The following is an 11,311-nucleotide window of genomic DNA, read 5'->3' on the forward strand; positions in this document are numbered from 1 at the left end:
AGGTCAACGCAACACTTACAGTACAGCCTCACATTTCCCCACGGAGATCATTAAAGTTTGTAATCTTTCCTGGGATCTTGAAATCCCGCATTGGGAACGGATGACAGACGGACCTCGATGTGTCTCACCTCTTGTCGGAGGCCATGAAGCCGTCGTACCCGGCGGACATCTTGCAGGACAGAGCCTGCTGGCTGTGATATATACTGTCGACACTGACGATAATGTTGTGCAGTACATTTTCTGACCAAATGAATATAATTAGGATAAGTAAAAAAAAAAATGTTTAATTGCAAAAGATGATATAATTTGCTGACAAGGAGAGAGAGAGAGGGACTAGACTTAACTGTGAAAAACTGACTAAGAGAATACAAAAACATGTGTCCATGTACTGTTGGCCGCACAGTAAGCAGATCTAAATCTAGATTTGAGACTTCAAATAGATCAGGATTGCTGCTCACCGTTTTGACTGTAAGTTTCATCCTCTGCGTCTGTGAAAATGAACGTCTCTACAAAAACAAAAAAGAGAAAGAAAGCGATTTAAATACATCGGCTTTGATTATATCATAGCACCTTCATCAAGGACTCAACGCACGCACACACACACACACACACACACACACACACACACACACACACACACACACACACACACACACACACACACACAGGATCAATATTGTTTTGAATGGAGCAAATTCAATGTGACGAAAACAAGGCTGCCCACTGTGAGCTATAAGAATGAGCGCACACACACACACACACACACACACACACACACACACACACACACACACACACACACACACACACACACACATTCATGGTCCAGAGTGGTCCGGGGAGAACTAAATGGCAGATTTAATTTGGTCTTTGGCAGATATACGAGTCAAATAAGTCTCAAAAAACACACAAGGACCTTGGTGCTACCACTCTCACAGCCTGTTCTTACAGACATTCATCCAGACAGACAGACAGACAGACAGACAGACAGACAGACAGACAGATAGACAGACTGATAGACAGATAGATAGTACAACACTGATCTCTGGTGGTGTTCGACTGTAAAAACACTCAGCTCTCTGGCAGCAGATTCAATTTATTTATAATAAAAATAATCAAAACAAGTCAAAGTTTATAGTTTGTCTATCCAAAGTCCAAAAATAAACTACAAACCATTATAACACACTTTTACCAGACAAAGTAAGTGATATATATAGTTGTATAAATATGTAACACATGACTGCTTGTATTGATATTTTAAAAAGCAAGTAAATCAAGTTGTATTCAAAAGTCTTCACTAGTCTCTCAAGAGACATTGTGATGGACATTGAGTGAGACCCTCGGGCTGAACCTTCTGCAGCATTCTCTCTCAATACTGGGCCAGTTTATAGAACTGTCGTCCCTCTTCAGTCACTTAGACACAAAAACATCGCTAAATAGGGAGTTGGATAAATCCACGTTTGAAAATACCCAAAATGAGCCTTTAACAATTGTTTTGGGGCACTTTTTACAGCAGACATTTTGACTTTTCATAAAAACCACAGGAAATTAATCATTAATCCATGAACAAGGCACAGAAACACAGGCTGAACATGTGTTGCCCTTTAGCAGCTGAAATCTGCTCAGTGCAGCGATCACACTAGCAGACATGAAACAGTCTTGAAATGTAACCCACAGAGGTCAGTGCAACCACACTTTTTCTGCCATTATAGACACATCATGCAGTCACAATTAATCCAGCCCAGCGTAGCTTTGGTGTTATTTTTGCATCAGAAGTACATAGTGTACAGTAAGCCTGCAGTGTGTTCAGCATGCAAGCGCCCCCATGACACGATACCAGTATTGGTTTTTACTTATTTTAGCTAACACTGAATACACATGAACTAATTACATTTAAAACAGAGAAGTGCTGCAGACAAAACCACAGCAGTGTGTGATCACTTTTCTCACACACGCTACGAGCCGATACACCACCCTCTACATCCTGTCCGTCAGTCAGTATGAGAACTCACACGTTCAACCGTTTAGTATTGGGAGTCTAGGTTTTTCTTAATTCATATTATATAGAAACAACCTCATTGTTGCAGTACAGAATCTGCACTCCTCCCTCATTGCTCCTGATCAACGTACTTAAACCCCCCAGTGGAGTGGCCAGCTAGTGAGTTTTATTTTTTAAATTCCAAAAAACATTTTATTTTGTACAGATAATAAACATTATGGGGATGAATATTTAACGAAAATCATGCGTGTTTCTACTAATATGCACAGAGACTAATCATTATTTCTTATAATTCAACTAGTTCTACATTTATTGAATCTAAAATACAGTGAATTAAATATTTTCTAATAACTGGTACAGTACATGTTGAGGTATTTTTTTGGTCATCAGGAAGAGATAGCGAAAACCTCCACTTTGAAAAGAAAAGGAAAAAAACACAAAGAATACAGATCTAAATAATCGTACCATTATCAAATTACAATACTTGGTCCGGAAACTATTGAATTAGTCAGTTGTATGTTTTAGTGGCGCACATGTAGAATTAAAAATCACTCAAAATCCAGTCCAAATGGGATTATGACAAAGATGTAAAGATATTAAACACAACTACAGTATCTCCCACAGTCAGTATATTAATAAACAACTTATGATTATTGAAATCGTCATTAAAGTTCAGTAGATAATTTCCTTGGTTTTGCCTCCTCCTCGTTCCGGGGAACATGGAAGTCCACGTATGGACACCACTTGGTGTTGAGGCACACCAGTTTCTTCAGAGTGGAAGTTTTGACGATATTGAAACCCGTGTCTCCCCCAAAAGTGCTGGGCTTCCAGTACTCAGGGGAGCAGATGGGGTTTCCCATCAGGCCTTTCAGGGAGAAGGGAGCGCCCATCTCCACCATGCTCTCACCAAATAGACTGTTGGGACGCGCTTTCTCCAGCAGGACGCCGGGGTAGAGCTCCAGAGCGTCTATGTCACCATAGAGCTCCTCCAAACCTCTGGCCATGTCTACGTCATCTATTTGGAGAAGAGAAAACAGCTGTTGGCCTGATAAATCATGTTACACCAGACCGAAGAAATGTTGTCATCGTATGTTTCTGGATACGTTGAATGTCAATGCTTCTTAAGCAAAAATATGTTTCATAAATACATTTCATATCTCGGATCACACTTTGCCACGTGGTTAACGTTTTTAACTTTTATCAAGTTATCACTGTTACCACAAAAATGAAAGAGAAAATACCGACTTCATCTCTGCAATGATAATGTTCGTTTTTCCTAAAAATCATTTGGCAAAGAAACGTCAAATTTGAAATCAAAAGCATAAATGCTATATTACATTATTCCTGCTTACCAGTGAAGTCATAAAAGGAGGTGTATGGCTTCAGGTTGAACTTCTTCCTGTATTCATTGAAGGGCTGCACGCGTGTCGCTCGGGACTCTCTGATGACCATTTCTGCCACTTTGAGCACGACTGCATGAGAGTTGTGACCTCCACCTATCTGAAACACAAACAAAGAAGTTAGTGTAGTACTGAGCTGTTCGTAGTAACACCATCAGCCAGATTTAAAAAAACAAACACTGTGCATCTCTTAATTAATTCTCAGCAAACAGAGATAAAGCGTTGCAAGCGAATGACGCAGCTGAACGATATGAGAATATTGTGTTTCATTTGATCTTAGGAAGTGATTAAGAAACACAGTGGTTTATTAGTGCTGAGAAATACGTGTCCTGCCACATGTTTCACAAGAACTGCAGTAAAAGGAGAGGTTTTCTCAAGGGAGTGTGGTGCTGGAGACACCACTGCTTTAGTCCTCAGGGAAAGCAAAAATCAATACAATAGATTAGATAGGGGGAACACAATAATGAGTTATTAAGTTCCTCTTAGTGGCTTTAAAGAGAAGTACAAAAGTTTCATCAGCAACGTGTACTTTAAGTAATGAAATGTAAAAGTACTTGATCTGCAGGAAAATTACGCAAGGCGGATTAATGGGACAGGACAGAAGGAAATAAAACAAGCTCTGCTAATACTAATTTGTATTTAATTCTTTTGGTACTTTTCTCTAACCTTTGTTTCGTCTTAACTATTGAATAATTTACTTAAATAAAAACCATCTAAGAAGTTTAGAGTTAAAATCTCTCCATCAACTCGTGAATATCTAAAGCGATAAAGTTAATGTAAAATCTTAATTTGAAAAAGTAACGAATAACCTAAGCTGAGGGATACATGTAGTGGAGTTAAAAAAGTACAATCTAGTATAAAGTAACATTAAATGTACATACTTGTAGCAACTACACTAAGCAGGCTGTAGCTGCATTGGTACTTATCTACCTGTCCTGCAGGTTGTCGGGAGAAGGCATCCACCATTCTCTCCACACCGTAGTGCATGAGGAGGGAGGTGTTGTAGATAAACTGGGAGTACGGGATTTCATCTCCGTCGATGAGGAAGCTGTCGGGCATGAGCGGGTGCCAGTGGTAGAGGTGGCAGAACTCCAGAGCGATGCGGTTGCTGTACTGGAAACGTGCGTTGAAGAGCAGGGTGGGGTCGAACTTCAGATTCAGCAGGTAACCACTCAGATGCTGCACGTACTCTTCTATTATGATGTTGATGATCTCTCCTGGGGGGGGGGGGGGGGGGGGGGCGAATGATATCATCACTTGTCATCACTGTCACGATAAGTTAATTCCTCTAATAGTTGACAGAAAATTGATAATCGACTAATCTTGCAAGTCATTTTGCAAGCAAAAATGACAAAAAGTTGTACAGTTACAGGCTACAGGAATTAGGTGCTTTTCTTATATATATAATTGGAATATTATTGGGATTTGGACTGTTGGTCGGACAAAACAAGGCATTATATGAAGTCACTTTTGGTATGTTTTCAGTTTTCTAAAGTTTTAAACACTAAACAATGAATGAATACATTTGGAAAATAATCAGCAGATTAATCAACAACATAAATAGAATTAGTTTTAGCCCTTAAGAAAATGTAACTTCCTGATTTTACTGAAAGAAAATAATCCGGGAAAAAAACTTCAACATCACTTTTTTAACTTGAATTCTTTCACAAAGCTATTGACGGTCAAAAACCTGTCAAAAGGGATTTCTTATTTAGAATAACTAAATATATATATTTGTTCCAATCGCTCTGTCACAGAGAAAGACGATTTGCTCCCGACGCCCTCACCAATGATGATGAGTCTGGTGGTCTGGAAGAGTTGCTCATCGTCCCAGGTGGGATGCTCTTCCTTCAGGATGTGGCAGACTCTGTTATGCTCCCTCAGCCATATGGTGGCGTACATGGTGAGGCCCGGCAGGAGGCCGAACACCTCCTGACCGATGACCAGGCGCTTTTCGGGAGGGAAGTTCTCAGGATACACCATGTGCACAGGGACCTCCGATGCAGTAGGAGGGTACGTCTCACCATTTACTGTCTGTGAACAAACAAAATAAGTCAAAATAAGTGATTCTGAATACCCCATTTTCTCCACGAGGTTTCAGTCATTTTAAATTCATGACAGGACTTGTGAATACTAATAATAATAATACAAATTATTATTCTAAAAAAAGAATAATAATAAAAAAAGTAGTTTGAGGAAGTTCCCTCTCAAACCCCGATAACAAGCATGTCAGAGGCACACTACCAGTTAGTGCGACGCAGGAAGTACAAGTTTATCAAGGCTGACAGTCTTACCACAAAATACTCATTTTGAAAATATTTTGAAATAGCACTCATATCTTACAGTTCTAAGATTACTTTCACTATCAAGATGTCTGATATTTCAAAGCTAAATGCAAGAAAATGCCTATGTAACTTCTTAATAAAGTCTTAATGTGTTTGACATTTTGGGAAATATTCTAAATAGCTTTCTTGTTAAAACCTTAGATGAAAATATTGGTGAAACACATCACTGTTTTTGGGTGGATTAAAGAAATGAGATGCTGGTAGGTGCACAAGGCTAGCTGTTTCTCCTGATTCCTGTCTTTATGCTAAGCTAAGGTAAGCTAACCTGCTGCAAGGCTATTAAATGTAGCTGATACACTGTTGTGAGCTAGTGTGTAGGATACATGCGCAGGGTAACTGGAGCTGTTATGCTAACTTTTTTGGCTACGCTGGAATGGATGGCGGCCATTACAATAGAACGTTTTCAAAGAGAAACCCTTCTTATATCTGTTTTAAAGTTCTTTTCAATGATTCCAAAATTGTAATTTTCATCCATAAAGTAGGCTGCAAAAAAAAAAAGACAATAAGCATATTTCTTGAAATTAAGACTTTCTTTATTACCTGATATTTCAACTTTCCATCTTCATGAAGCCGGAGGTGATGCTGTCGGATGAGGTCGTCTCCGTAGATATTGCTCGCGTCCACCTGGTGAGAGAAAAATACATGAATGAGTCAATAGATTCAAAAGTCAAACATTCACAACCATAACAGTTATTTATGGTTTAATAATATTAAATTCTGGTTGTGGCTGACTGCTGAGCTGCGAGTACTGTATGTGTGTCTCACCCCGTGTCCTAAAGCCTTGGTGAAGCCACCTTGAACTTTATGGGCTGTCTTGAAGAACTGGTGGGTGAAGTGTTGGGCCATGAAGGCAAACATCAAATTGGTTCCCTGAGGGTCTGGCCTAAATGTCTTCCTCTTAAAGTACCTCTCAGTCAACACCTTGGGATCAGGCAGATCAGCTTTACCTGTTGGGAAAGAAACGTTGAAAGATTTCCTCAGGAACACCGTTGTGTGCGAGCAGTTGAGCAGGTCTCACCTTTAACTCCCGTCGGTAAAGGGCAGTCTTCGGGCACCGGAGGGAGGAGACGGGTGTAGTAGGAGATGTTGTAGTACGACTCCCAGTTGAGGTATCCATACTTGGTATTGTAGGTCGGAGGGCTTGGAATAACATCGCTTCTGACTTTGTGAGAAAAATTACAAAAATATTGTGAAATACAAATGAAGCACCTCGTTTGGACAGCTGATTAATTTCCTAATTTATATAAAGATTTAAGGGATAAGGCTAGTGAGATACTATATGTATCTTATTGTCAACAAATCCCATGAAAAGACCAACACCAACAATGCTGTGATCCTACTAGCATACTACTAGCTACAAAGCCTGATGTAGCTCATTCTTCTGCTCTATAGAGCTCAATTGTTGCCCAAAATCTATTACAAATACATCAATTAGCCAAACCTTAAGCACTGCATGTATTTCTACTCAGCCCACAAACACTGTCCTGTAGCAATACTTGCTAGCAGACCAAATGTGTATTAATCCGCAGCTGAAAATAATCTCAAACAAATGCACTATTTACTTCAGTTTGAATGACGTTTTCTTAAAAATCAAAGATCAATTACTGCTCACATTTATTTTGTGCGAATGCATGCGAATGGCTTTGTGTCTATCGATGAGGCTTATCTAAAAATGGCTTGAACTCAGCAATATATTTACACAAATGTGTCTCCACCTTTTAAATACATCAATGATAATAAAAACCCAAACTGCTGGACATTGCTGTGTATCAAAGTGTACATGCTGTGACAATAAATGACAGCAAAGATCTGTAGAAAATGGTGGGAAAACATTGGCTGCAAGCCAGTCGTGTTGATCTATCTGCAGCGGTCTGTGTGATTCTGCTCGTCGATTGACTTGTTGCAGGTTTTACCTTGAACCCTTTTTTTTTGTTTTTGTTGTACCTACCCGTCAGCACTAATCTCATGACCGTGTCTCGCAGGAAAGTGCTGTTGACGAGGTCCCAGAACCACTTGAAGTGTGTGAGGATGAAGTGAACTACTGAAGGGCTCGGCTTCAGAGTGAGACGGACTCTGGTCCAGAGCTCCGCTGCACACAACGATAGAACAAATATTCTTTAAATAAACTTCCAATGAATCAGATCATGAATAAATCATTTGTCAATGCTTTATAGATGACATTCAAGCCATTGATACTGTTTTGTTTTGTGTTTATTCTCCTTCAAAATGCCCCTTATGTTTTTAGTCCTTTAGTTCATTAAGTGGTGAAGGGTTAGGATGAGGATAGAGCTGCAGGAACTGCAGACTTTATATAGATTATTATTAAACCATTTAAATTAAACCAAATAACCATTATTAAATCATTTAACTAAAATAAGAAGAGCATTAGAGTGGTTGGGGTTAGCATGGTGTTTAGGTTGGGTTAAATGTAACATTTAATGTAGCACTGGAGCTAACAGGAACTTGGGAAGTTGACCAGCCGTTCGCCTGGAGGGTGACTTTTAAATAGTTTTTTCTGTACTTACGAACGGTGCAGTTGTCTCCATAGAAGCCAGTGCGAGTGCAGTCACACTCGTAGCGATCTGTACCAAATCTCACACACACTCCTGAGTTGTGACAAGGGTAATAACAGCAGGGGTTCACTGCAGAGGAAGAACAAGATCAACTTGCTTTCTGTGAATGAATAATTGGAATAAATGTTGCCGCTGCTGAACTAAACGACAGTGCAGACGGTGTATTCAAAACACAGACAACCTGAAAATGTTGAATTCATTTACATATTACTGTGTATGTCAAACATGTCCCATAACATCTTACATTTTAAAGCTGAAAAAAAAAAACCCTAAACTTTTATTAACTCATATTATCACTTCCCCAAAAATGTAACCAGCGGCGCCCTAAGGTTTAGAGAAGTCCCCTCATTACCACCACTGACTCTGAATATACGGTTCACACAAAGTCTTTACTAAACTAGGACTTCATTTGCACCAACCCAACCCCAACCACCTTCCTCATATCTTCAACACTCTGCTGTTGTAGTACGGCTTCCTGTCTCCCACCCAGACTTGCAAAAGTCCAATGTGATAATGAGACGCAGCAGTTTTTTTCTTCCTCATTAGCTATGAATGAGAGGATAGATAAGCATGCTCAGCCAACATGAACCACAAACAAATGTAGGTTTCTAAGAAGGAGAACTGCATGAATGCATGCATGAGCAGTGAGTTCAAATAGCTCTGATGTGTTGTTACGTTTACCAGGAAAGCAGATCAAAATGATTATTTATTGCACATAGCATGAGTAAATGCAAAATGATCCTACTTCTATTTAAATTGAATCAGTGTTAGTCTACACCACAAGAGGTATTTCATTACTATTTCACACTTTTTCATCCATTCATTGCTTATGATATATTGTATATTTCACTCTTTTATCAAAGTCCATCAATGGTGGCTTGATTTGAAATAAAAAGCAAGTTTATTCATACATCCATTCATAAAGAGTACTTGTACGTTTGTTACTTTAAGTATATTTTGCTGCTAATGCTTTTACTTGAAATTATGAATTATGAATGCTGGACTGTATTTTTTAATTGTGTGGTATTGTTACATTTAATAAAAAAGATCTCAATACTTCACCCACCACTGCTGAAGCTGTGTTCTAATATTTCGCTGGTTTTGATACAACGACCTGATATTTTCTGTGTTTAACTTGAATTTATGGACTCCTTGCTATCATTGATTGATTTGTTATAAAGAAAGTTTTTTTAATTTAGAATTGTAAACTTGGCATTTCTTTTCACTTTCTGTCACTATGTCTGTCTCAGTTGTTTTTATTTGACTTAATCGAGATAAGTCTCCACTTCTCACCTCCCTCAGGCCACAGCCATTCTCCATCCATCCACCAGATGCCCTCTGACTCTCCCACCTGTCTCTCACATCCACCTGCTCACCCGTTTCCACCTTCCCTCATCAGCCCCCGCACTATACTAACAGGCCTAGTTCCACCCATTCTCTGGCGGATTATCAGCGTTTCTTTGCGCCTTCCTTACCCATACAAGACCCATTAACCCTTGTACTATACGCGTTATAATAAAGAAAGCATGTATGCATCATCATGAAATACAGTTTGTATAATTACTACAAACAATAAAGACGTGTTGTGATGAGGGGGGGGGGGGGGAAACAACTTCTTACCAACACTTGAGTCAGCAGCACATGATGAGCTCTCCAGCAGCAACAGGTTGAGGAACCAGATGGAGAAGATGCTAAACTCTACAAAACAATAATTACAGGTGAATATTATCTGGCAGTAAAAACATGAAATTCTGTCTTTGCATGTGTTATATAATTTGAGGACTCACCTTTCATGATTCCCACGAGCGGCTGGTTCTCTGAGGGCTCAAAATGAAATGATTGAATAGTGTTCACAGTGTTAATTTGTATCTAGAGAGACGTGGGTTAGCTGCTCTCTTAACAACCCAAAGACCTGCTAATGTGGTCCAACGGGCTTTATGACCACAGCTACAGGGAACGGGTGGTGACACAATTTCCTCTACTTCCTCCATTCAGTCAGCGGTACGTTTCAAAGAAAGTCTGCTGCCACTGGCGCATCATTTTTGATGTGGTGGGCAAAGTGATCTCAGAGTTACATCGAGTGTGTAAAAAGTCTTCAAACGATGAACGTTGTTAACTTTAATGTGTCCTTCAGTTCATTGCAGGAGAAGAAAACAGTTAATAAGGACGCTCAAGGAAGCTTTCAAAGCGCTTTATCTCCACCTGCTGGCGAATGAATATAACAGTCAGGGCTTTCAAATTTCAAATTGACTTAATTAAAACCAAGGGGCTTTTACAAACATTTACCCTCGCACATGAGTTGTGTGTGTGTGTGCAAGATAAAACGACTACAACGAATTATCTAACCACAGTGGACTTTTTTGTGGAATTGCATCCTGCAAAAACTGATCTTAGCGTTGCAGACAGAAACAGAGTGTTTGCGTTCACTGTTTATCATATCAAAGACTGAATATTTGTTGATCAATTCAATGTACAATGTGGAGGACATGGCCTGTAGTATTACTTATCAAAGTATATTAATCAATGGACAGATACTGAGAATACAGTAGCCGTTCTGGAGCTTTTGATAACATGACACACTCTTCTTCAGATTGAGTTGTTCCTTATTAAGTTTTGATTTTACTGAGCAGTTTCAGGACTTCTTGTCCAAGAACTATACCACAGAGACACTGACACAGACTGGGAAAGTATATCTGATTTGTGTTTTCTTGGGAATATGGGGGTTGAGTCACAGGACAGAGGATGTCCTCTTTTTTAAAATGAACCAAACAATGCGGTTGAATAGCCAGGTTCTGATCTTTGATACCTTCCACAGAGACATCATCCGAGCCAAACCTATGTGAGATGTTTGCCTGTTGAAGTAATTTCCTGCACACTGTAGCAATTTTAGGACTAGCTTGTCCACATGGAGATGAGTCAAATCTTGACCAAAAACATGTTCAGCTAATTTTTTTTGAACTTTGCAGACCTTACCTTCCGCTCTCTCTGAAGAGT

The 11,311-nt window shown here is 39.4% G+C and overlaps 1 protein-coding gene across 1 annotated transcript; it reads right to left on the reverse strand.

Annotated features, from left to right (window-relative positions):
• Positions 1-1,151: 1,151 nt before the first annotated feature.
• Positions 1,152-10,380, reverse strand: ptgs1 (prostaglandin-endoperoxide synthase 1). The gene is made up of 11 exons (XM_068721069.1): positions 10,105-10,380; positions 9,938-10,015; positions 8,270-8,386; positions 7,693-7,833; positions 6,763-6,906; positions 6,510-6,691; positions 6,285-6,368; positions 5,187-5,433; positions 4,330-4,616; positions 3,352-3,499; positions 1,152-3,014 (listed from the first exon to the last, which is right to left on the reverse strand). Exons 1-11 carry the CDS (start codon positions 10,109-10,111, stop codon positions 2,665-2,667), a joined length of 1,785 nt encoding a protein of 594 aa, XP_068577170.1. The 5' UTR covers positions 10,112-10,380; the 3' UTR covers positions 1,152-2,664.
• Positions 10,381-11,311: the final 931 nt, after the last annotated feature.

This window comes from Cebidichthys violaceus, unplaced genomic scaffold (assembly GCF_023349555.1).
Source record: "Cebidichthys violaceus isolate CVI_PGR_0920_01 unplaced genomic scaffold, fCebVio1.0.p SCAF_26, whole genome shotgun sequence".
Taxonomy (NCBI): domain Eukaryota; kingdom Metazoa; phylum Chordata; class Actinopteri; order Perciformes; family Stichaeidae; genus Cebidichthys; species Cebidichthys violaceus.

Excerpts from the sequence above, each read along its gene's own strand:
- ptgs1 (XM_068721069.1), bottom strand. Across the intron at positions 7,834-8,269 it reads TGGAGACAACTGCACCGTTC|CGGAGCTCTGGACCAGAGTC; the intron begins GTAAGTACAGAA and ends CGTTGTGTGCAG. Across the intron at positions 6,369-6,509 it reads CCAAGGCTTTAGGACACGGG|GTGGACGCGAGCAATATCTA; the intron begins GTGAGACACACA and ends TTCTCTCACCAG.